Source organism: Equus quagga, unplaced genomic scaffold (assembly GCF_021613505.1).
Source record: "Equus quagga isolate Etosha38 unplaced genomic scaffold, UCLA_HA_Equagga_1.0 153_RagTag, whole genome shotgun sequence".
NCBI classification, from domain to species: domain Eukaryota; kingdom Metazoa; phylum Chordata; class Mammalia; order Perissodactyla; family Equidae; genus Equus; species Equus quagga.
The window spans coordinates 7,878,579-7,905,835 of NW_025796915.1; the positions used below are offsets into that span (position 1 = coordinate 7,878,579).

The 27,257-nt window shown below is 41.8% G+C and overlaps 1 protein-coding gene across 1 annotated transcript; it reads right to left on the reverse strand.

Annotated features, from left to right (window-relative positions):
* Positions 1-710: 710 nt before the first annotated feature.
* On the reverse strand, positions 711-17,746 carry LOC124233066 (protein fem-1 homolog B). Its single transcript, XM_046650132.1, has 2 exons — positions 16,859-17,746; positions 711-6,948 (listed from the first exon to the last, which is right to left on the reverse strand). Exons 1-2 carry the CDS (start codon positions 17,104-17,106, stop codon positions 5,313-5,315), a joined length of 1,884 nt encoding a protein of 627 aa, XP_046506088.1. The 5' UTR covers positions 17,107-17,746; the 3' UTR covers positions 711-5,312.
* Positions 17,747-27,257: the final 9,511 nt, after the last annotated feature.

The window sequence follows — 27,257 nt, forward strand, 5'->3', positions numbered from 1 at the left end:
TTCATAATAAAGGAATACAAATCAAAACCATGAAATACTATTTTCCATCAATCAGCTTGGCAAAAACTAAGAGATTAGGAAATATCAGATGTCAATAATGGTGTCAGGAGATGGAAGGCAACTGGATAACCTCTAGCAAGATTTTAAATCCTGAGTCACTAAACTGGAAGTTCTAGTGCGAGGAATGAATTTGTTCCATGAATACAGTATGTAAGGATGTTCACCGAGCATTATTTGGAATATCAAGAAACTGAAAACCTAAAAGTCCTGCCATAAGGTCTGGTTAAATATATTTGAAGTCCATCCATAGAATTAAATGCTATGGAATTGTTTTAAAAAAAAGGCAACATATACCACATTGAAAAAATGTCTAAGATATATTCAATGAAAAAGACAAAATGCAGAATAGTGTAGAAAAGGTAAAAGTCCATTTCCATCTTTAAAAAATGAAAAGGAGAAAAAATACATATATGCACAGAAAAATTCTGGGAAGCTACTCCAAAAATAGTAACATGACCACCTTCTGAAGAGTCCTGGCGGGAGGCAGGGAGAGATGGGAAGGGAACTTTTTCTTCACTATTTGAATTTTTCTTTACTAGCTGAATTTTTTCCCCATGCACAAGTATAACTTTGACAACTTTTTAAAATGAACTCAACAAAAGATCATCTCAACTAAGGCACACTGAACAATAAAGACACAAACTTCAAGGTAGTTTTTTTTCAAACATTTACTGAACACAAACACCATTTTTTCCTTTTACACAGCAATATTGTTAGTTTCGAATTAGCTGGGCTATTAGGACTGTCAATTGCCACGAAATTAAAAATGATTCTACATGTCAAACTGAAGTAGAAAATGTCATGCAATATATAAATCACTAATAGACCTCTGGTGCAGTCAGCAAGTTTACTATGTTCATTAAAGTCACGTAAATGGTTTGACGAAAGTGCACACTAGAATGACATCACTGGCTTGTTATAAATCACAGTGAATTACTAGAATACAACAATGTAGTTCCTCTACATGGAGGATCGCAGGATGGGGTGAATATTATAAAGGATAGGATCTTTTCAACATGTTAGGCCACTCAGATTTTACTCCTCAACTATGTACCTCTGAAAAGACTGGTTAGCAAAGTTGAGGTTTTTCCCCTCATCTTTTCTCCTCTACCAATTACTAAGCAACAACAAAAAAAGCCATGCACAGATTTTATACACCTGATTGAAAAATAGATACAAACCCTTGTTCGCTTCACCACCCGGCAAAGCTTGCATCTTCGCTCCTTCATTTTTCTGATTAGGCCACTCTCACATGACTCGCCCCCAAATGAAAAGCTGCTAATAATTCAGCAATACTCACCCCTGCACACACATCAAGATACACTCCCCATAACCATCAAGTCCATATCCCTTCCCTACACATTAACACAAATGAGCACACGACAAACCAGGGACTAGAGACATTTACTTTACAGTTTTAAAAATTAATATATCTACCACTATTATCAGAATAGTAATTATTTCAGATCCCATATTTGGGGGAGGGGATGCTGTACAACTCATCCCATCTGAAGATTTAGGCAAGTCTGCCAGAAATGTATGAGAAAGCCCTGCAATGTGCCATACCCGGTTAGAAGCTTTCTACTTTCCAGAGAGGGTGTCCAAAGCAGAGCTGTGCATTTTCAGAATAGGAATGAACACACAGCTTAAAATATTATGGACTACTAACTTTTCATAGAGCAAAAGGCAGAGTTTCCTTTAACCCATTTTAATGTTATGGTATAGTCAGGGAGGAAAAGAGAATAGTTATTTGTACATTGATACATCTGATTAGCCTGGAAAGGAGCATTTAAGCTTTTTACAGAAAAGCTACCATAAAAAAAACAAGTCCTTTATACTTTTATCCATTTAACTCACTAGTTCAATCACTGGCTGCTTCTCAAACCAGCAAACTGTAATTCAAGGTCCAGCAACTCACTCCTCACCCTGCCCCATTCCAAAAAAAAGCTCCTGCTTAAATAATCCAAAATGGTCTTATTCATAAAGTAGCTGCCTCAGCTGCAGTGGAGAGTGGTGACAGGGTGTTGTTCCCTTGAGATTTTCATTTTCAAAAACACTTGCCAAATGCAGAGCTGATACTTACGGAGCTGCTGCCCCAAAATCATATTTTACTTCAAACAATGCTATCATACCTACCTAAGTTTCTCATAATTACCAGTTATTAATCAACTATTATTACAATGAAATAAAGCCCTTCAAGTTCCCACAGCAAAGAACCTTAAGGTAGCTGGTCTGCGGCCTACTAGAGCGATCCAGGGGAGACTGAAAAAAAGCAGGTTTTGTCCGAATTCTTACGTCAAAAATTTCCCCCTCTCTTATCAATTGAGAGGATGGATTTGCTGCGCATTCCTTGAGTTAGTTACCTAAAGTCAAGAGTTCAATTTCATCAACTCTATTAAAACCATACACCCACTTAAGTTTCACATGGTTTGCCCAGGCCATATTCATCCATCTGGGCCTTTAGTTCAACTAAATTTGACAATTACTGAGCAAGACAAGTTTTGATTGACTTCGTAACATTATCAAGGAAAACTTACAATCCAAAGCGTAATTCTACCAATAATAAACATAAAACGACAAAAGTGGCTGGAAAAGGGAGACAGCCTAGAGTTCTCAGAGCTGAGATACAGAACTATCACCTTTCTTACCTATTTATTTTCCTTAAAAAAAACAAAAAACTTAAGCTTGGGAAGGGCTTGGCTGAACATATTTTAAAATAATTCTACCAAAAACAAATAAAAGAACAGGCATGTGGATCACTTGTTTCAAGAATGGTTTTATACAGGTGTTTCACAATACATATTTGGATTTATTTTACAAGACAAAACGAGATCCTTAGCAATATAACACACAATGAACCACTATACTACAGCAAAAAAACCCCAAAAACCTGTTACCATTAGCAGAGTTCATAGAGTTCATAGTTTACTTCACTATCTTCAAATTCTTTCTCCAGCTCTGTCAGCATTTCAATCAGCAGTTCTACTGTCTCCATCCCCCTTCTCAAAAACACTGTCATTGAATTTTGATATCTGAATATGTACATATAATCATTATCCTCATTTTATAAATAAGTAACATCTAAAATAGTGCCGGTCCTGGGTAGCCAAAGGGATGAAATGGGTTTTAAAACATGCAACATTATCTGGTATTTTAAGTTTTGGTGTTCAAAAATCATATTCATTAATAATGGAAGCAACTGAATCCCCAGTATCATAGCCATTCCTCAGACTCTCACATCAGCAGGCCTTGAAGTCTGAAAAATACAGGCTTTGATCTGAGCTGTGGGAAGGGCATGATTCACCCACCTTGAGGACGAGCATTTTCTCTTTCAGGCCATGAGCTGCCAAGGGCAAGGTACAGTATTTCCTTGATTCACACCAGGAGGATCAAGGCCAGCAATTTCAAATTAGGGCTCATTCAAATACCTCCCTTTAAACCAACCTAAAAATGTTCCTTGTAAAAATCTCAGGTTAGGAAAACAAAAATATATTACCAGACAAAATTTACCATCAAAACATTCCTAACAAAAGCAAGAAGACACACAAAGTATAATACCTACAGTAGCTGTTAAAGAATCTTGCATTCTTGGGGGAAGAAGTTTTTAAAGTTTCTCCTTCCATTCCCTCCCACCCTTCAAAGTACTTCATTTTGTGGGGCATCGCTATTTTATTTAAGGCCCTAGGTGCTGATTTTGGCTTGGTCATTATGTTTTATACTGATCCAACTGCAACCTTTCTCTTATACTTCACAAAGTAATATCCATACATAAAGTGTTAACTGAAACCTTACAAGTTTTTTTTTAGTTTATATCTGATGTTACTACATCATTATAATGCTTTTCATTGAAGAAAAAAAAGCTGCAGGTCTTCACTTACAGTACCATGCACTATGAGTAGCTAAGGCATTCATTTGGCACTAGAGAGAAAAATACAGATATAGCTAATTTTACTTTATCATTTTTAACATCAATAGAAATGTGTGTACCCTTTACTTGAATTTCTGTGATGCTTAAAAGATAATCACAGAATGCTTTATCTGACAGTTAAAATATTGCCATTAAAACAAAACAAACATAAAGGCCTCTGTACAGCCTGTAGGAATAAGTGATATTTTCGTGGTTGAAAAATATGCAGCTCTCAGAAATACCTTTCAAAGTGGCATTGAGAATTATTTTCATCATCAAAAACATTTCATTTCCCATACCACACTAGTGATTTTTCTTATCACGAACTAAGAAAAGAAAGTGAAAAACATCCTGGTTCCTTTTCATCTGTCACTAACACCTTATTAGGGAGGCACAAATAATGACCTCTGGAAAAGTAGTTTCCAAATTTTAAGATACCACACAGAAGGAAAGGGAAACGAGAACAAAAATTAGAATGTATAACTATACTGTGACAATTTGTTTCCTAAGAAAACACAGCATTCATAATTTTCTGTGAGCTGACTCAAATGCAGACTGCTGCAATTTAGATAAATTACATTAAAACAGAGACTGCAAAGACCTTTAGCAGTCAAGCTAACAGCAAATAGTCCATTGATATTCTCTGAAAAGTTGCTTTCAGACCATTACTATTGTGTATATACCACCCAGCATAATGCAACAATTTCAATGGATTTCACTTTATCAATTTGTGACTAGTATTAAATTAGCCCATTTTTCAGGTAAATCTGTAGCTCTATTTTTAAATCCTCCTGATGTCATAACGTGTGGCATCACTGCACATAAATAATCCAAGAGTGAACATGACCTGCAGCAGTTTGGCATGTGCAGAACACCCGGGGATCCCATTACTCTCAACGTCCCTTTTTAGTTGTTTTTCTTCACAAAATCCTCAAAACTGCTGCAAGGAGAACACGCTGCACGGAGAACACGCTGACACAGGCTTAAGAGAAATACTTTCGTAGGCAATTTTTTAAAACATTATTAACTTCAAATCATAAATGTCCCTGTTACATAAACAAAACATTTTATAAGCATTCCTCAAAAAAAAGAAAGGAAAATAGTTAAGGGACCAGTATCCGAACACCTTAGATTATAGTTACACCTAAACAATGTGGCTTTGTTTAAAGTGTATTTGAAATCAATTACCATATGAAGCAAGAAGACCAATTACAGAACTAAGGATGGGGAGGGAGGAAAGGTAGTGGAAAGAAAAGTAGAATTTATGAACACATAATTCTATTGTCTGTGATTAAAGTCCTTTACTTTTTAGCACCACATTAAACGATTTTACATATCCAGTCACTTAATGAAATCCAACAAACTCTTCAAGAGTTCTGGGGATCTGGTCTTGGTAGTTAATGTCATTAGCCCGAACTGCTCGGGCAGCCAGGCACTTGAGACTCATCTTCATTTGCGTTTTTAGTAGTATTTCAGATACCCCAGTTGTACTTTTGTCTAGCGGAGTCTTATTCTGTTTATTTGTCATGTCAGTGTGAGCGCCAGCTTCAACTAGGCTAATGATGATAGAGTGCAAGGTCAAAAAATCACTGATGGGCCTGTTGTACTGAACGATAATATGAAGGGCGCTGTTCCCCTCATTGTCCACAGCATTCACCTCAGCACCACAGTCCAGCAGGAGCTTTGTGACAAGCGCATTGGGAAAGCTGCAGACGTCATTGGTGTGGAAATCATCAACCGGGGTATTCGAGTTGACAGCTAGATGTAGCAAGGTGAAACCTTCACGAGTTCTGGGATCAAGGTGAATCAGGTTGTAGATCTGCTTGTTAATTTTGCACTGATCTTCTTCACTGCACTGTGTTTTGGTGGAGATGCACACTAAATACAAAAAGGTATAGAGATTACATTCATAATTGTCCATAGCATTGTGGACATCCGCATCTGGAATATTTTTTACTCTGTTCATACTTTGTTCTATTTCCAAAACACTGCATCTCAAAACACATTCTATGTCTGGGGCCTTCACGGTTTCATTCAAATGTATCATCTGTGAGAAAACTTGAGCAAATCGAAGAAGATCCTTGTGGGTATTCCTGTTACCTTTCTGTCTGAGGTGCAGGGCGTGAAGCCACAACTTGATACACTGTTCGAATTCCATGTTATCCGCATAGACAGCTCCCCTGTAAATGATGGGATGGGAAACATCAATATTATCAGCACCCAAAATCCGTTCCCGAACTATAAGGCCTTCCATATGAAGAGCATCTCTGTCTTGCCGAATGGATTCCAGTTCCTGAGGATTTCTACATTCAGTTCTATTCCCATAAGCATGGATTGGTGGGAGTACCTCTTTCTCAAGAATGTTATCACCATCTTGAAACCTCTCCAACATGGCTAAATATAAATAGTGGTATGTCTTCATGATGTCATAGTTCTCACGGTCATTTGCAAAGGAGGCACCCAAGAGTTCCAAAGCTTCAATTCGACTTCTCCGGTCACAATCAGCGTGAGAGAGCAACAGTTCCACAACATCAGCTTTACAGCTTTCGGCAGCTACTTTTAATGGCGTCATCCCATGGCCGTTCACTACTATAGCAGCACGCCATTTTATCAGCTCTTTCACAATATCTATGTGCCCAGCTTCGGCTGCAAAGTGCAAGGCTGTGGCTCCACAATGTGCTTTAGCATTGGGATCGGCACGTTGTTCTAAAAGGTATCTGACCACGTCAGTGTGTCCCTTATATGCTGCAATCATTAGGCAGGTGTTGTCATACTTGTTGGCAATGCTGATGTTGGCGTTATTCTCAACCAAGTATTTCACAATGTCCAGTCTGCCATCAAAGCACGCTGCCCGCAGAGGGGTCGAGTTGGTTACTGTGGTGTGGTTCACGTTGGCTCCATGACTGACTAGAAGTTTAACAACTTCAAAATGTCCTGCTCCTGCTGCACACCAAAGAGCGGTGGCCCCATCAATGACATACCTATTCATGAAAGAACAAACAGTTAGAAAACGGAGGCCAGATGCCCTAGCATAAGTTTAAAGAATGCATTCATTTGCACTAACCGAAATTTCAATCTATAGAACATAATAAAACATTAGTTTTGGTGAAAATAAAATCAGGCGATTTAAGTAAAGCACTTTGCATAGTATTTACACCTAGTATAAGTTCAATAAATGTTAGCTATTACTGTTATTAGTAAAGTATATAAACCTAAAGAAAGAACAAAGAATCACCGACTTTCTACTAGCAAATGAAAATAAATTTCAGAAACACACAGGAAATGTATGGAGGTTTGCAACTTCTTTACCACCAAGCTGATGCACTGGCTCTTAAGAGCAGAGCATGTTCCTCCTTCACAGTACCCCCCAAGGACCACAGTTTCCCCCAATCCCTACAGTGAAACTGTTAGAAACTGCTTTAGGAAGAAAAGTATTTAAGCAGATAGTTTTTCCCCAAGATCATCTAAGCTACTCAAGTATTATACTTACTCTACTACAGCAATCAGAATGACAAGATTACTTCTCCATACAATATGTATGGATCACATAAACATGATGCTGCGCAAAAGAAGGCCACCGAACACAGTACACACTGTGTTACGACATTCACATACCCAGCTGTAGTGTCAGAAGTCAGCATACTGGTTACCTCTGGGGGGAGGCAGTGAATGGGAGGAAGCACAAAGGGGATTTTATTAAATAAATATGTTCACTTTGTGAAACTTTTATACACTTTTAATTAGTGCATTTTTCTCTACATATTATACTCCAATTAAAAAGTTTTAAAAATATGCATGCGTATGTACGTATGTATATTGTGTATCTATGTGTGCCCCTCAATTAAACTATTGGGGGAAAAATACTATCAGGAGGAAACAATTAGCACTTTCCAAACACCAAGCAGGCATCTTCCCTGACCTTCAGTGTCTGACTGGACTTTATGCCTTCATATCACCACTTGCCAAGTGAATGTCTGATATGTGCTAGGTTCTCTACTTACACAAAATTAGACTCTTGCTAGGAGGCCAATCTTTCCCACATTTCCACTTCCGATTTTCCTTCAATTTCCAAACTTTTTATCCTATTACTGACCATCAGACCTAAAAAGTAGATTTTTGCTGGAGATACTTAGATCTACTGTGCTAGAACCACTAAAATAAGTATACTTGGAAGTGTTAAGGAAAAAGACCAAAAGCAATATTCACCAGAACAATTAAGTATATATACCAAAAACCTCACTGGTGAGCTTCTGACTATACAACCTTATGTTATAACACAGGTCAGATTATATCTCCCATGAAGTCACAAAGAATACTATCCCTCTGGAATAACATAAATCTCAGAGTTTAACCCCATTTAACAACTCCATCTATCATTTCCGCTGTAACTAAAAGACCCACTTTATAATAATTCAAGCAATTACTTTTTTAGTTTCAAATAATGGCACAAAAACCTTCTCAGTAAGTTACTTATGAGGGTTCCCTAGGAGGAAGGGTGCAGGATTAACTGGGAAGAGGCCTAAAGTTACTGGAAATGTCCTATATCTTGCTCTGAATGTGGCTACACGGGTGGGTATTTAGGGAAAAAAGTCATCGAACTGCACACTTAAGATTTGTGCATTTTACTGTATGGAAGATATACCTCAAAAAAAATTAGAAGCCTTCTGAAGTTTCTTTTTAAAATGATATTTTCTAAAATGCCATTTAACTGTTAGTTAATTTTTTTAAACTAAAGAATGAACCAAGAAAAGACATTACATCAGTGATATGTTTTGGTGGTTGCCAACTGTGTCTGAGGCAAACAATTCAGTGTAATTAAAATTCACTTATTACATTTTTATTGTCAGGATTATACACAAAGTTCAAAAACCTTTTCTTTCACTGTCAAAAAAAATACTATTTACAACAGCATTAGAAAGTATCAATATCTAGTAACAAATCTAATGAAAAATGTACAAGATCTCTACATTAAAAACTACAAAACACTCCTGAGATAAATTAAAGAAGACCTAAATAAATGGGGAAATATTCCATGTTCATAGTTAGAAGACTAGACAGTGTTAGGATATCAATTCTCCCTCAAAATGATCTATAGATTCAATGCAATTCAAATCAAAACCCCAGCAGATGTGTGTGCACACATACGTGCTCATGTGCATCCACACACGTGTAGAAATTGAGAAGCCAACTCTAAAACATATATAAAAATGCAAAGGACCCAGACCAACCAAGATAACCTTGAAAGAAAAAAAAAGTTGGGGGACAAACTACAGTAATTAAGATAGTGTGTCACTGGCACAAGGATAGACAAATATATCAATAGAACAAAATAAACTCTAGAAATAGCATCACACATACAGAGTCATTTGATTTATGACAAAAGCTTCAGTGAAACTCAGGTAGAAAGTATGATCTTTTTAATAATTGATGCTGAAGCAACTAGATATCTGTATGGAAAAAAATTAAGCTTGACTCTTACCTCACACTATGCACAAAAATTAGAGAGAAGGAGCAGACCTGTAATATGAAAAGCAAAACAATAAAAGCTTCAAAATAAAACAGACTATCTTCATCATGACCTTGGGCTGATAACGATTTCTTAAATAAAATGCAAAAAAAGTACTAACTATAAAAGAAAAAAATTGATTTACTAGATTTCATTAAAATTAAGAACTAAGCCAGCCCTGATGGCCTAGTGGTTAAAGTTCAACGCACTCCACTTCAGCAGCCTGGGTTCAGTTCCCAGGCGCGGAACCACAGCACTCATCTGTCAGTAGCCATGCTGTGGCAGTGGCTCATATAGAAGAACTAGAAGAACGTACAACTAGAATATGCAACTATGTGCTGGGGCTTTGGGGAGAGAGGAAAAAAAGAGAGGAAATTTGGCAACAGATGTTAGCTCAAGGCAAATCTCTCCCAGCAAATAAAAAACAAAAAATAAATTAAGAACTTCTATTCATCAAAAGACATTGTGAAGAAAGTGAATAGGCAATCCACTCACTGGGAGAAGACAGATGTATACCACAAATCAATAAGAAAACGGCCAACAATCCAATTTAAAAGTGAATGAAAAGAATGAACAAGTATACTTCACAAAAGAAGATATTCAAATGACCAAAAACCTATGAAAAGATGTTCAAGATAATTACTCACCAGGGAAATGCAAATTAAAACCAAGAGTTATCAATATTCACCCACCAGAAGAGCTAAAATTAGTAAAACTGACACAACAATACTATGTGTTGGTCAGTATGTGGAGCAACTCAAATTCTCACTACCGGGAGAAATTGCTGGTAGGGACGTAATTTGGTTCGACCACTTTGGGAAAGCTGTCCATTAATAACTACGAAAGTTAAATGTACACCAACTCTACGACCCAGGAATTCCACTCCTTGGTATATACCAAAGAGAAATGACTGCAAATGTCCCCCAGAAGACATATATAAAAATGTTCATAGTAGCTTTATTCATAATGGTCAAACACTGGAAACAACTAAAATACCCATCAACAGGATAAACCACCACATACTCATACAAGGGTTTACTACAAAGCATTAAAAAAAAAAAAAATGAGGAATAAACTACTGATACATGCAACTATGTGGGTGAATCTCATAGATACTGTTAAGCAAAAAATGCCAGAGGGCCAGCCCCGGTGGCCTAGTGGTTAAGTCTGGTGTGTTCCACTTTGGCAGCCTGGAGTTCGGTTCCCAGACGCAGAAATACACCACTTTGTTAGCAGCCATGCTGTCCTGGCAGCCCACATACTAAAAAAGAGAGGAAGATTAGCAAGGATGTTAGCTCAGGGTGACTCTTCCTCAGCCAAAAAAATAAAGAAATACAAAGGCCAGACAGAAAAGAGTGTACTACACAATTCCATTTATAGTAGATTCAAGTATAGGCAAAACTAATCTATGGTGACAGAAGTCAGTATAATCATTACTTCTGGGAGGGGAAAAAAGGGGAACTGACTGAGAAAGGGCACAAGGAAAACTTTTAGAGTGACAAAAATGTTCTGCATATTCATTGGCCAGCTCAGTGGCACAGTGATTAAGTTCAGTGCACTCCACTTCAGGAGTTCGGGATTCACAGGTTCGGATCCCGGGCGCAGACATACACCACTCATCAAGCCATGCTGTGGGGGCATCCCACATACAAAAAATAGAGGAGGACCGGCACAAATGTTACCTCAGGGCCAATCTTCCTCACCAAAACAAAAAACAAAAAAACACACAAAAAATGTTCATATTGACCTACAAGGTAATTACATGAATGCAAACATATTAAAATTTTATCACATTGTACACCTAAGTTTTATACACCTTACTAGATGTATATCTTAGCTAAAAATAGGTATAATTCAAAACAAAAACAAAAAAGCACAAATCAATTTAAAGAAAAACAGCTTAAATGAACACAAATAGCTAAAAAATACTTTCCATGTGCCAAGCACTGTATTAAGTCCTGAATATGCAATATATCTCACTTCATTCTCACAATAACCTTCTCCCAATAACTCAGTGAGGTAGATACTATTATTATGCCCATTTTACAGATATATAACTAAAGGTTTACAGGAGATTACAAACACAAAAGCACTTTAGAAACTAAAAAATGTATCAAATGTAATGAAACATAGTACATGTCATTATTCAAACATTTGTTTCAACTTAAAAAGCATTTCCTCAAACTGATTATTACTATAATCTATCAAAAAAGTAATACATCTTTAATATATAGTTACATTTGCATAGTCACAATGTTTCCTTACACTGTGTGTGTGTGTATGAGAGAGAGAGAGAAAGAGAGAAAGAGAGAGAGAGAGAGGAAAATTGGCTCTGAGCTAACATCTGTTGCCAATCTTCCTCTTTTTTTTTTTCCTCCCGAAAGCCCAGGACATAGTTGTATGTCCTAGCTGTAAGTTCTTCTAGTTCTTCTACGTGGGACGCTGCCACAGCATGGCTGGATAAGCGGTGTGTAGGTCCACACCCAGGATCCAAACCCGTGAACCCCAGGCCACTGAAGCAGAGTGCGTGAATTTAACCACTCCACCACGGCTGTGGCCCCCTTTGCACTCTCTAAAAATATAAAATTATTGTATGCCAGGAACATGGACCTAAACTATCTAAAACTCATGAAATGTTACATTAAAATAGGCATTCACATACATTAACTCTCACAATAACTGTACAAGATTAATATGACTCCCATTTTAAAGATGAAAAAAAGACAAAAAGTGATTAAAATATTTTTCTGACCTCAAACTTCCCAGAATTAATGATGTAAAAATTAAATTACAAGAATATATTTCACTGGGTTTTTATAATAGTTTTAATACTTTTCCTAGTATAACCTAGTAATTTCGATTTTTCCATATAGTGATGTGACAGGAGTCTCAAAAAAGTTGCAATCATCTATTTGTATTGATGCAGTCAAAATTTTTAAACAGTTTATGACAACAAAATTCACTGCAGAATGTATTATAAAATGATTAGTCCTTCAGATAAACATTAGCCTTAGTAAATTTTGATTTCTACATCTAAACAAAAATACTAAAGATTAAATTACAATCCTAACATCAACGACATTCCTTTGTTCATAAAATTCAGCTATAAGTGTATACTGCCTCAAAACAAAATACCAAATACATTTATAACAGAAAATAAAAATATAATAAAATTAATGCAATATTTACTTAGTGCCATGGAAGAAGCACTACAAAACAATGGTCCTTCTAGAATCAGTCCAAAATTACAACATATAATAATATATTTCATCTTGGGGCCAGCCCCATGGCCGAGTGATTAAGTTCGCCCGCTCTGCTTCAGCGGCCCAGGGTTTCGCCGGTTCGGATCCTGGGCACAGACATGGCACTGCTCATCAGGCCGTGCTGAGGCGGCATTCCATATGCCACAACTAGAATGACCCACAACTAAAAATATACAACTATGTACTGGGGGGCTTTGGGGAAAAAAAGGAAAAATAAAATCCTTAAAAAAAAAAAATTAATAATAATAATATATTTCATCTTAAACATCAAGAAACTACAATACGATAGTCACCTTTTCAAACATTTTACAATAAAAGATAATTTATGATCATAAAACTAAGCTCATCTATTTCCTGGTTCAATTTGAAATAACAATGTCTGGTTCAAGCATTTGAAATGGAAATAAAAATTCATTAAACACAAATGATCAGCACTTTATTTTAAGTCCTTAAAATTATTTATTAGATCAAATGTCGTTCCTTGAAATATATACTGGCAATGACTTTTTAAATGAAGTCAGTTGATGATGTGCCCCTCAGGTCTTTCCTCTACCTGGACATGGATTAAAACTATTAGTACGAGCACTGACTTTAAAAACACTCAACAAAAAGCCTCATAATTCCCAGAGGTCCTGTTCCCCTTTCCATCCATGTCAGCAAACCTCTTCCAGGACAGGGGTTCCCCACAAACTCTGGCACAAAGCAGTCAGGCCCTCAGAACTCAGGCCAGCACAATATCCCATGGCCACACGACACCTCCCCTTTGTTCTGTTCCATTTCTACAACATTCTTAACAGCTTCCCATTCTCTAACCAAAGGTTCTTCTTTCATTCCCAACATGTAACTTTTCTTCTTGTCCACTCATCTATGTCAATTTTGGTCTTCATATATTAAGCCATAAGAAAAATAATCTCAAATGTTACTCCTAAAAGTATGAACAAGGACTCAAATATCAGCTTGGGCCTTAATCTAGGTGAGTGGCCCCTTCCCCCTTGAGGCTCTGTTATGAATCCACTTTAGTTTCCTAAGGTATCATAGAAGTTTTTAGGCAAAACAGACTTTTAAAAAAATTTTCAGGGGCTGGCCCCGTGGCCGAGCGGTTAAGTTCGCGCGCTCCGCTGCAGGCGGCCCAGTGTTTTGTTGGTTCAAATGCTGGGCGCGGACATGGCACTGCACATCAAACCACGCTGAGGCAGCGTCCCACATGCCACAACTAGAAGGACCCACAATGAGGAATATACAACTATGTACCGGGGAGCTTTGGGGAGAAAAAGGAAAAAATAAAATCTTAAAAAAAAAAAAAATTTTCAAGTTATTTATTTTAATGTCTCTCTCACACACACAGACACACAAAACGTACCATATCAAACCCATAATTATACAGATACTGTCGCTTAGGATGAAGGTAAGAAGTGAGTCTTTGTTAAAAAGATATCAGGAAAATACCAGGATAGGTGGTGAACAATTTGGCAAAAAATTGTGAAGATGGTACACAAGTGACTAAAAATCAGGAAACATTAATCTCCCTCAGCACACACAGAGAACCTGTTAGTCCCCACCTGGCCATGGGTCTCAAGTGCCAATGGAATCTAAAGGGGGCCTGGCTAACTACTTCTCAAAAGCCAGCCCCCATGGGGTGAATGAGCTTCTGACTGTTACTGTTAACACCTCACTCAGGCTAACATTTTCACAACGTCTGGAATGAGAGCAAAGTGAAATCATGACATTTGCAAATAACACTCTCTTTATCTAGTTCTGAAATGCCAAAATGACTGGGATAAACTGCAAAATAATCTCACAGAGTGGTGTGAATGGCAGAAAGGTGGCCGTGAACTTCAATTCTTCTCCTGTTAATTAATCGGTAAGCTCCTCAAAAGGAGAAACCTTATATTTTTTCTATATCCTCCACAGAACGTGGCACAGGGCTAGGCCCATAGTAAGCATTTAATAAATAAAATAAATACTAAACTACTATTATACAGCAGCTAATAAATTCATAATTGTCATAATCCATAAACAAGTAAGATAAAGTTAAGAAGGCTTAGCGGAAATCACGAACGATACAAGTGTTTGCAATTACAGTCTCACCAGTCTGACTCGGTATTTTACACCAGGATCATCAAAATGTGGCCTCCACCCCTCTCCAGTTCCCACACTCTCTCTCTCAATTTCCCCGGCTGGGATCGCTTCCTGCAACTGCCCTGAAAGACTCCCCGCAGGTTCTCCATGCTGCTGCCCCTCTTCTTCACCTCCTTTAAGACCCAGCTCAAACACCACCTCATCTGGGAAGCCTTCCCTGATCCCCCGGGGAAAGCTCAGCACTTCCTCTTCCTGTCCTGCCTCAGTAATCCAAAGGATTTCTATAATTCTAAATGCCCTGGCATCTGCAATTGCTCATTTCTGTATCTACATCTCTGTCTCCCCACTAGACTGTCTTCTTCCCTCCACTGTGGGGACAGTACGTTGTTCATCTCTGCATACCCAATCCCTACCACAGAGCCGGGCACACAGTAGGAGTTCAGTAAGTGCTTGCTTACTGAACCCCTAAATTCACTGGCCAATGCAGAGTACTGGGCAAGGTAAAGCACTATACAGGCTCAATGCTACATTCCTAGTCATTTCAGGGTCTTTTAACTGCCACCTCAAAATACCTTCTCTTTGATGGTCAAGACAGAGAGCAATAAGTAAAGCCTTCTCAAACGCTTTAGGAAACTATTTTTTCTCACCACTATTCTCCTCTCATCCAAACAGGCCTCAGCAAGCTCCTTAGCAGCAGTGTTCCCAGGTGTTAGAGCAGAAGTTCATATCCTGGGCCTATACAACTGGCATGGTGCTGGAAGCTCAGGGGCCATTCCACTTCGCCCCTCTTCTAGGAACAGGAAAGGCTGTGGGAATGCAGGGAGTTACAGAAAGGACACAGAAGCCAGGAAAGGAAAGCAAACATGAATCAGGTTGCCATCTTTGGTCAACATGAAAAAGACCATCATTTCCTTAATATCTAGAGGAGTGGTAACAAAGATTAATCACCACCTGTGGGCTGTCATTTCAGTATAATGTAGTACTCTAAAATATTTTCCTCTCACCTAAAACAGAAGAAAAAGCTTTTATTATTTAACCCCCAAAAAAAGAATCAACCAACATTCAACAATGCCCTAGTCATCTTCAAGAAGTGCTTTTTCAATCATGTTTTAACCAAGCAGCACTCAATCACCAAAACTAAAGATATATATCTTTATGCTTGGACCACATCTACCTCAAAAGAAGAAAATGCTAGAATAGCTTTGTACTGGCACAAGTCAACAAAAACAAATGCAATCAATGAAGTTTCTAATCTGTAAAACACTTTATAATCATCCAGTACAGAAAAGAGGGTAAGGTCAAACCTGACAATTCTGTGTCAACATTATCATACCCAAAAATATGCACAATTGAACCCCAAGGGCAAGTTTTAACTATCACAATATGAATTTTTTAACTCATCACCTCGAACAACAGTAAATTACCAAGCTTGCCCACAACATCACAGGATAACATGTAACTTAACAACAACATCATCTCCTGCACCAGGTCCAGTGCCACTTTTACAGCCAGCATATCCACCTCGAGCAACGTGGAAGAGTCAGAATCATGTCTCGGGAATCACACCTGACAATCCCTCAAGAGGCTGGAGCTGCTGCTGGTTCTTGAGGCTTAATTTGACACTGATGGGGTAAGAATTGGGTGACCAAATAACTTATTCAACAGAGGTCTTCAATGTTAATTGCTGACCTCGTTAATTTCTGATCTCGGTTACAACCGTAGAACTGATAAAGGTAAGACCTGGAAAGGCAGCCACCTCCTGCTTGTTCACAGACTAGTAGAGAAGAACACCTACTAGATATCAAGACAGAGGGTGTGGCTATTTACCTAGAGAAGGAATAAGGGGTAGGGGCCGATGAGGATGAGCAGTAAAACACAGGAGGGAGTAATGCCCCTGGAAGATGAAGTGGGCATTAATGGGGCAGGAGGAGGTACAAAAAGGCTGAAATGATACCTCTACGAAGAGAAAGTGAAGGAGAGGAGCACCCGTGGGGGGCGGGGAGGCCGCGCGTCGGCGAGGGGGCTGAGTTGAGAGGTACCTACCCGTCGAAGCGGACGGTGCCCGTCTGCTGAGTCTGCACCCGGTAATGTTCTAACAGCAGGCGCACCACCTTGGCGTGCCCGTTGCGGGCTGCGATGATGAGGGGCGTGGAGCGCTGCCCTCCCTGCTGGCTGACATAGCCGAGCAGGTAGCGGATGTCGCTTTCAGACCGGTTGAGAAGCAAGGCGGCCAGAGTCAGCACCTTGCCCTCGCTGGCCGCCTTGTACACATAGCCAGCCAGGCCCTCCATGGCCGCCGCCAACTCCAACACCCGTTTGGTCGCCACCGCTGCTGCTGCCTTGCGCCCCCGGAGGCCGCGTTCGCCAGCGCTTCAAACCTGGGCCCTTACAGCCCATTCAACAGGGCGCCGCCGCCGCGCCCAGGCAGCAGCGCGGCCGGGGACGGCGGAGACGCGGAGGCGGCCGAATGCTGCCGGGGGCACGTCTGCGACCCAGCCCGGGCAGGCAGGAGGCGGTCAGGGCCGCCCCCACGGCCACAGGCGCCGGCCCTGGGCCGAAGGGTTCTCCATGGCGGCCGCGGTCCCGGGCCTCTGGCCGGACCCCTCCTTCCTGCGGGCTGCGACAGGCGCGTGCCCGAGCTACGGGTCGCCGGCGAGGTCCCAAGAGAGGCGCCCGCGCCCCGGATGGCGAACGGTGGGCGCGTCTCAGGCGGCTGGGCCCGCCCGGCCCGAGGCCTGGAACTGCCTCCGCCCCCGCCTCCGCCTCCGCTCTCCGTCCTCCCTAGCTAGAGAAAACAGGTCGGCCCTGGCCGGCCGGAGCTCAGAAGCGCCAGACGCCGTCGATGGCCTCGGAGCCCACGCCTGGGGCCCCCGGAGCGATGCGGAACGCTCCCGCGGCGGCAGCCCGCGAACTCGGGGCGGGGAGAAGGAGAGCCTCGGCAGACGGGGCCGGGAGGGGGCGGGAGCGAGCGGGAGGGACGGTTAAGTGGGTGTCTCCTCCAAAGCCGACCGGCCGGCAGACGAGGCCGTGGTGAAGAAAGGTTCTGCTGCTGCGCGACGTGGGCCCGTCCCGGATTCGGGCCTGAGTGTCCTCGTTGCCCTTGACGCCTGGAGCCTCCTGCTACCCCCACACGGCCCTGGGGGGTCCCTAGCCAGGGAAGGGGACAGAGTGAGGGCGCTGAACCGATAGTACTGATGGGCCGGGGGGCCCGCCCCGTTTTCCCGTGGACAGCGCGGGACCCCGCTCTGCCCCTGACTGGGGGCCTGAGGGGGCGTTGCGCGCACCCGGCGGGGCCTGTTTTAGGAAAAGGGCGGCGTCTCTGAGCCCCTGGTGTGGGAGGACTTGAGGGCGGCCCCAGTCTCTGAGAAGGGCCTGGAAGACCGCCCGTCCTGCCTGGAGGGGCCTTCGGTATGAGAAGGGCGGGGGGCGAAGGAGCGAGGTGCCCTGGGAGGGAAGGCTCCCACCCTGAGCCCGACGGAAGCTCCTCTCGCGCCTCGCAGCACGGCCAGGATTTGAAGAGGCCATTTCCCCCGCGGACGCTGGAGGTCCGCCACGTGCCGGGCTCTTGGCGCTGGGGTGCCGCGATGGCGCAGACAGACACCCTGCCCTCCCTTCAGGGCTTGTATTGTTGCGGGAAGACAGGCAGTAAACAAGTCAACAAATGATACACAGGACTGGTGGAGTTAGTGTCGTTCCCATTTGCCATGAGGCAAACGGAATAGAATTATGGTGGGAGTCGCTCATGTAGTTTGGGCCGTCAGACGAGACCTCCAAGGCGGGTGAGCAGAGCAGAGGGTCTTCCAGGCCGAGGGAACAGCTAGGACCAAAGGTCACTGTGGCTGCAGCCGCGTGGGCCGCGGGAGGAAGTCAGCAGGGCCGAGTCCTGTTAGGGCCCCGTGACCCGTGGTAAAGTGTTTGAATTCCACTCTCAAGTGTGATGGGGGCGTTTGAAGAGTTTTCAACAGGAAAGTGACAAGATACAATTTCTGTGTTTAAAAACATCACTCTGGCTGTTGTGTGGAGAATAAACTCTAGGAGCGAAGAGTGCAAGCAGGGAGGCCATTCAGGAGGAGAGGTCTTGGACTGGGATGGCAGGAGTGGAGGTGATGACGCTCCGGGGCAGTCACAAAATGTACCAGCTCAATATGGAAGCTACTTCTCCCTCCTCCGCCCTCCCACAAAGGGCAACATCTACCACAGGGAAAGAACAAATGCGTTTATGTGGTTCCGATGGACCAGGTCGGGCTTTCACATAAGTTTTTTTATTTGAACCCCACCGTTCCAATCCTAATTGGCGAAGGCCCCACCTTGGTTGCAGAGCTGTTGGTGGCGGTTTGGGCCGCTTCTTGAATTCTCTCCTCCGTCCTTCAGCACAACTTAACCTAGGGCAGATCCCTACACGAACATTTTCCTGCCTTGCCATATTAAACAAAACCAACATTGGAAATGAAGGCTGAAGATGAGGTTCCACTGATAGAGTCTCTGACACAGCTGGTGGAAAAGAGGCGGGAACTGGGTGGTTTCATTCTGGGGCTTCAGGTTTAGAAGAAAATCCACTTCTTGACTGGCTGACCCGGGCTTTTTGGCCTCTGGGGAGTTGGCAGTGACACCTTCAGGTGTGTGACCTGGGGGCTCCCTTCCACCTGATTTCCTTCCCTGGCTCTGTAGGGCAACCAGGCTCTTCCACACGTTCTCTCTCTCTCTCTCTCTCCCACCACCCCAGCCCCCCGGCCTTCTGGCCTGCATCATTCTTTTTCCACCGGACTTTTTGAGGACGGTGACCCAGACACAGTCAGGAGGCTTGGGCTGCTCTTTTCTTCCATATATATCACAGTTGCCTGTACAGGGTTCTGGGCTCCCTTGGTTGCTCAGTGGCCATTGGCTGACTGGACACTATTTGGTTGCCTCTAGTTACCTGGGCTTGAAGTGTGACGTTTCTGTGGTCAGGTTGCGCAAATCTGCAGAAAGGATGTATAAACAGGAAAAGGCTACTTTCCCAAAGGCTGGAGCCCAGAAATAGTTCCTTGTGCTTCAGACCTATTCCCCACCCCCTTGACAGAAAGCTACAGAGCAAATAAACCAGAGTAAAATAAAACTGCAAGTAGTTACATCCTGATGGAGATTGATTTGCTGACGACAACAAACTGCAGCCTTCTGCCTGGACAAAAGCAGAACCAACCTCCAGTGCTTTGCTTCCTGGGGATTGGGAGGTGGCCTCCGAGGAGAATTAGCTATACCTTCCATGGAGCATTGCTTTTTCTAAGCAAGCCTTACAGCTCTGAGTCAATGGAGTTTTCAGATTTTGTATAAAGTGCATGCAAAATGTCATTTTTCAACACCAGTAAAGATATTTGTTTTAATCCTATAACCCTCCCACATACTTTAATGGAAAAGGATGACCCTTAGTGTTGAACAGATCTGGGCTGGACTGCCTTCGATATGGGCTAGCTGTGGCCCTTGGGCAAGTATCTTCATCTGTACAATGGAGTTAATAAATACTTTCTTTGCAGGACTGGCGTAATGGTGACATGCAAGCTCCTTCTCTCAGCCTGTTGCTGTGAAGGAGTGCCTGTCGGTAACATATTAGTTTCCCTTCTCCCTAGCTCCCACCCAACAGTCATCCTTCTGTTAACCATTATTATTGAACCATTTTTTTAAATTTTATTTATGAACCGTTTTATTATTAACCATTATTGAACATGTTAACATCCATTAACCTATTCAAGAAAGGACCTCCCACCCATTCTCCACTTTACCTTCAGGAATGTGTCTGCTTCTGAGAAGGGAGAGTAAATCCATAGTAGACAAGCAGCTGAGGAGGCTAATTAACAAGAGTTCACAAATTCCAACAGAGCTACAGAAGGAACATGCCAGAAAGCAGTGAGTGTGATAGCCAAGAAACCACTGATGACTGGTCTGTATTTGCCCAGTTTCAGAGGACTCGTGGCCCATTGGCCTTTATCTCCTCTGCCTCCCACTCTTTGCTTTTCCCTGAAAAGTAAATCTAATAATTGTTGAAAACAAAACCTAGGGTGGAGGAGGGGGGCAGCCAGTCTGTATTGTTTTGCACACCACTTTACCCCTGCCAGATCTAGGTTTACCTGAAAGCAGATTGAAGTGGACGTGTGTTCTAAGCCCATTCCTCCCTGAAGCATGATGCCAATCAGGGACCCTGGGATTATAATAAGAGAAATAACAATAGCTAGCTCTCTTGTATTGAGTGCTTACTGTGTGCCAGACATTAGAGTAATAAACACTTTACACAGATTAGCATATTAAATTTGCACAAACCTCTGAAGGACATACCATTATTATCATTCACATTCTTCAGATGAGGAAACTGAGATAGAGATGTGTGGCCTGCCCATGGCCTCATAACCAGGGCGTGGTAGAAGGTCTGGATTTGAACTCAGGCTGTCTCACCCCCACCCTGCTACCAGCCTTCTGTGCCTCCCTATATCCCCTAGGAGTGGCCCCCACCCAGCCTGCTCTCTGCGGCCAGGATCATGGCTGTAGGACACCAAGGCTTTCTACAGTCCTGATCACTTCATCTGGGCCAAGGCGCCAATTAGCTAATCTGATCAGCCATCCTGTGGGGAGGCTAATGGGGGAGGGCTAGAGGAAACCCTTCTCTACCACCACCCCACACACTCCCTGGAAGTTCCTCATTCCTCCCCAGGAACACGGGTCCAAATCCAAAGCAAATGCTATCTCATCCTAGAGATCTTCCTTGCTTTGGCTCTGAGCTGAATACCACTTTATCCCTCTCTGGGGACCCTTACCTCTTTCTGTAACAACTTGTGTCTGTGCAGTACTTTATAGTCACAAAGCACTTTGCCAACCACCTAATCCAGCCCCCTCCTCCTGGCCTTCTCCACCACCTTCTATACCTGGGGTGGCACAGAGCATGGTGGCTCAGCGCCTGAGTCTGGAATCCACTCTGCCAGCATCCCCGCTCCTCCACTTGCTAGCTGTGTGACAAGTTGTTTATTTAACTTCCCACATCTGTTTCCTTATCTGTGAAGTGGGGATAAAAAGGGGCTCAGAACAAGATGTGCCACTTGGCCATCTGGAATATTTTGAGCTAAAGGCAATTAAGACCCTGCAGGCTCAGGAAACTTTTACCTCTCCCTTAAAGAATTGAAAGTGGGGACCTTGCCCATAATAAGACGTTACCAGAAATAAATTTTTGTGCTCTCTCTGTATGGCAAGGCAAACCTCTAATTAGTGAACATCTGCTCTTCCCATGAATTACCCTTCTCCCCTCTGAAGCCTCAGGCCCCTGTCCCACTCCTTGTCTCGAGGTGGCATAAATACCTCACTTTACCTTTCTGTCTCTGAACCTCTTGTGTATGTAGAGTCTCTGACTCTGTCATGTACGTGGGGTTCCCATACATACAAAATTAATTAAATTTTATTTTATCCCATTAATCTGTTTCCTGTCAATTTAATTTTGAGGCCAGCCAGAAGAACCTAGAATGGTAGAGGGAAATTTTCTTCCTCCCCCACAGTTGGCATAGTCAGTAAGACAAACTTCCCTGGCTGGACTCTTTGCCCTGCTAGACTCTGCAGCTGAGAGGTCCTGGGACATCTACAGGCTCTGGTAGAGCGAAAGAGTTCTTGCCCCATCAGACTCCCAGATCTCTGCCTGCTGCAAGGTCTATTGGGAGCAAAAGTGGGCAGAGTCTTTTTTTCTCTTTCTAAAATTTAGATTAGCAGGAGAAAATATTTGTGAAACTAGTTTCTTGAACTTAAGCAACTCTGGTGAACCTGGTGGAGTGCTCCTGATCCATTTCCTCCCAGAGATGGTCTGTGTTTTTCTCTATTGTGTCGTTTGTCCTAAGAAGGAAATTCCACAGGCAAAGTCAGCTCATGGCTATTGCCGTCTGGAAGGGTTTCCCTGCTGAGCTGCCTCATGGTATGAGGTTTTTCCTTCCCTCTTGTTATATGTCCTCAGAGCTTGGCTTTTTGACCAGTGAGAAAATCAAGAAGGTGCATTTACCGGGGTACATCTGGTGACCAGTCAAATAGACTGGGGTTCTGGGACACTCTTTGTCTGGCTGTGTCAGCTCTCGCGAGTTTGTCATAAGGGGTCCTGTAAGGGTACCTTTGTCATCTCAGCCTTCATTGCTTGTTAGTGCTGGAAAAACCCCATTCCAGAAGTGCCTGCCCAGTGTCACAAATTAGCGAGTTTGTGACTGGAGGCATTCCACATTCCTGCGGGAGACCAGAGACACCGTTCACCATCCTTACTGCCTGTGCAGCAAAGGCCTTTGCTTTGTTAGACTATTTTGGGGAGTGAACTTTCTGGATTTTGTAAGAGCTGCTTTTTTTGCCCTCTCTTTTGGGGATGCCTCTTATGTCCATGGTTAAGCCATGAAAGGCTTATTGGTTTGAGTTGCTATTAAGATCCTACTGGTCAATGGCCAGATGATGGGTCCTTTGACTTGGAAAAGCTTCTAAATTGGAAAAAGTATTTAAACAGCTCCCTTATTGGTACAAAGGCTAGCCATTAAGACTCCCTTATAAGATGAAAAGAAAGAAATTAGAACAAAAATCAAAGTCTACTCAGACCCCTTCCTATTTGCCTTCAGACATTGCAGTTATTGTAAAACTCAGGAAATTGGAGGTACCATTCTCCAGCACTTAAAAAGAAAAGGGAAGAAATTAATATGTAGCAGCTAGACTTAGGGACTCTCTAACAAAATGAGAGAACAGAAAATTTGACTTAAAGCAAAAATCCAGTGTAAAATCCTCTCCTTAAGATCTGGCCCCATCCACCTGTTTTAGCTTCCCTTTTGCCACCAGATTTACAGAGAGCACTCCAGCCTACTCTCTAAGAGTATACAGGTGACTCACGTAAATGCTCACGACCAGAAAATGAATTTCGCAGAAGCACCTGGAAAAGGCGGTAGGACTTGCTTTGCTGGACTCTGGAATAAGGCTCTGCCAGCTTCAGGTCTTCCTGTGCAGTGTCTATTGTGGCTGTGTCCTAGACGCCCACACAAGGAATTCGTGTCCCTGGGACCACAGATCTTTTGAATTATAAAGCCTTTCTTTCGTCCATTTTCAGAAGATCCTACCAAATGTAGAAGAGAATTAGAAAGATCAATAGCCATTCTGTAGTGCCCAGTCAAGAGAGGAAAATAATATTTCATGTTGTCCCTTCCTTTCCAAAGCTAGACCCATTGGTTACTGACCCTTTCTCTCCCAGGGATCGCTATTGCCTTCTTGCTCGTCTCATTTTGTGTCCTAAGGGCTTGGCTTGGCTTTCTGCCTGCCTAGGACACGTGGGCTGTCAGTTCTTTCTTTTGGCTGTCTTTGGGAGCGACTCTGGATCTTGAGAAGGTATTAACCTTTGAGAACACCTCTTGGGTTCATGGAGTTGTTTAACATTGCCAGAAATATTTACTGTGTACCCCAGCTGAAAACTGGCAAGATATTTAGAAGGATTTTGTTTTTAGTAGCTTTATGGTCAAATTAGAAGCTGATATTCAGAGCCTGACAGGAATTTTTTAAAGGCCTTCTTCCCTAAGTTAAAATGAAACTATGTACCCAGAGGGAAAGAGGCAAATTAGGGATGATGTGGTTGGACAAGTAGATAAATCTATGATGTCATGGAAGTTATAACCCAATTTCTGAGGAATTGAAAGCAACTGTCCTTATCTTACAAAATCTTTGCAAAACTGGAAATAAGCTCTAGAGGCAGTTCAGATTCTACCCATTTCCTTTCACCAATCCCAAAAACCTCCCCTATTTACCTCAAAAGGCTTGTAACCTCTCTGGGAACTTATCTCAACCATCCCCAATTCCTAAGACTGAGGGGGAAAAAAGGAAAAGGAAGCAAATGGCTATAGAAGCACTTCTGCCCTAAATCTACCATCAGAAGTTTCTTCTCCACAAGTATCAGTAGAAAAAAATGCTTTAGCCATCTAAGCAGGTAAACTTAGTTTATTCTATCTGCCAGAAACACAGTTTGGTTTCAACTGTTCTTTTATAAATAGCGAGTTTTGCATTACTATACCCATCTCATGGCTAAAATTTTTAAATGAAAACTATTTAAGGTCTCTGCTTGCATCTGCCTATGTATCTATGTATGTCTATGGATGTATATTATATATTTGTGATATTTTTCTACTTCTGGGTGGTATAATTTCTAAAAGAGTTCTATTTAATTGGCTTAAAAATAAATAAGCACCATATAAATTGAGTATACTTTCAAAAATATAATAGAAATTAACACAAATGAATTTCAGGATCAGGTGATCTAGGAAAATATTCACTAATATTTATAGACACTAATTTGTTTGCTGTCTTTACAGTTATCAGCATTAAACAAAAAACTTTTGTTCTACCTAGGTTTACTCAAAGTCAAACAAATTCCTGTTATCTCTGTTACAAAATTTGGCAGCAAAAAAATTGATGGCTGACTTTGTCTAATGTCTCATGAAGTTTTGGAAGGTACTCTAAACCTAAATAATTATTGGGAACAAGTAAACAAAATAGATGTAAGTAAAATAAAAAGGGTTTTAGGTGAACTTTTTAACAATAATTGTGTGTTATGGTATATGTACTTAAAAATAGCTTCCAAAATCTTTTTGGTAATTTGAAACCCTAGAGTTTTGCTAAGTTAAATGATGGGAATTCAGCGAAGGTCTAGATCGTCTCCAAATAAGATAAAAAACTAAAACGTTAATTGCTGAATAAGTCTAAGTTTACCTACTTTTGACCTCTTATTACAGGGAAAATGAAGTTAAATTTGGGTCTGTTAGTAAACATGTCTTGTGCTTTATTGAAAAGATTGTACTATGAAGAAGCATATGTTTCTAGAAATTATTAAATGAATTCATAAATTTGCCAATCTAAAGAATGCTGGTACAGCAGACAGTTCACAATTGCTAATGTCTTAGTTTTACTAGAAATTAAGGTTTCTGAGGGTTAAAAAATTCTAATTAATATATGTAATTAAAACTACTAAAATAATAAGGGAAATATCTTAGTATAAAATGTGTAGTTAGTAAAAAAGAGAGAGAAAAATATTGTTTCAGTAGAAATTATAATACACTCTTGTGGATATTAGATTCTAGCTCTCCTAATTGTCTTTGAGGTTTTGTTTTCCACCTGTAAACTGGACTGGATCCTGAATTCTTCTAGTTTCCTCCAATACCTGGCTACAACCCTCCAAACTAACATGATCTGATTTTCTCCTCCCTTTTGACTTGGAATCACTGACAACTAAAACTGCCGTTTTTCCTGAAGCCCTGCAAATTAAAGCTGAACAACTTGATATGAATCACAGAGAAATCACCGCAATGGCTTAGGTATGGATGATCTTTATCCCTGTTGCCACATGGGCCACGCAGAAAGATCACCAGAGACACTCAAACTGCAAACTAGGAAAATCTGTCAGATTGCCGCTGCCTGCCCTCACTCCATCTGAAGATGCTTCAAGCCAGACATCTAGAAATCTCCTTGACTGGCTACCTTCAGAACTCAGAAACTGGGATTATAGTCTGCTCCAATCATTAACCATTGTCTTTCTTTTGTTTCCACAGAAATTCCTCTTATTAAATACTTGATTGCTTGCACCACAGACCTAACTTTGGGAGCCCACGTGCATCACTGCCTCCTGAAATTGGACACACTGCTTAATTGCACAGACCTATTCTCTGACCCAAGAGACTGGCTCAGTGAGATGGAGCACTCCACCAACACAACTTCTGGACTGGAAACTCCGCATGAAGCTCAAATGCGGAACTGAAGGGCTTCCGAAGAGGCCTCCGCAAGACGTGCCGCTTTGACATCTGGAATATTTTGAGCTGAAGTCAATCAAGACCCTGCAGGCTCAGGAAACTTTAAGGCTTATTACCAGAAACCAGTTCTTACGATCCATCTGTATGGCAGGGCAAACCTCTAATTTGAGAACATCTGCTCTTCTAATCATCCCATGAATACCCTCCTCCCCCTTGAAGCCCCAGGTCCCTGTCCCATTGGCTCAAGATGACATAAGTACCTCGCTTTACCTTTCTGTCTCTGAACTTCTCATGTATGTGGAGTTCCCATGTGTACAAAGTTAATTAAATCTGATTTTCTCCTATTAATCTGTCAATTTAATTCTTAGAACAGCCAGAAGAACCTAGAAGAGTAAAGGAAAATTTCTTCATCCCCCACAATAATAATAGTGCCTCCTCCTATCTGGTTGTTGTGAGGGTTGAATGAGTTAAACACACAGCCACATGCACATACAGACACACACACACACATACGCAGAGCAAGCGAACTCAGTGGTGCCTCTCGTCATCATTATCTCACTGGATCTTCCTCCAAACCCTGTGGGAATAAACGAAGCAAGTCAGTTCTTGTCATCAGTAAAAATGAGTTTAAACCAGATCATCTCTAAGCTCTCTTCCAGCACCATCAAGCTCTGATTCTGCCATGAATC

Coding starts and splice junctions, on each gene's coding strand:
- LOC124233066 (XM_046650132.1), bottom strand. CDS start 17,106: ATGGAGGGCCTGGCTGGCTATGTGTACAAGGCGGCCAGCGAGGGCAAG. Junction 6,949..16,858: donor GGCACCGTCCGCTTCGACGG/GTAGGTACCTCT, acceptor TTTCATGAATAG/GTATGTCATTGATGGGGCCA.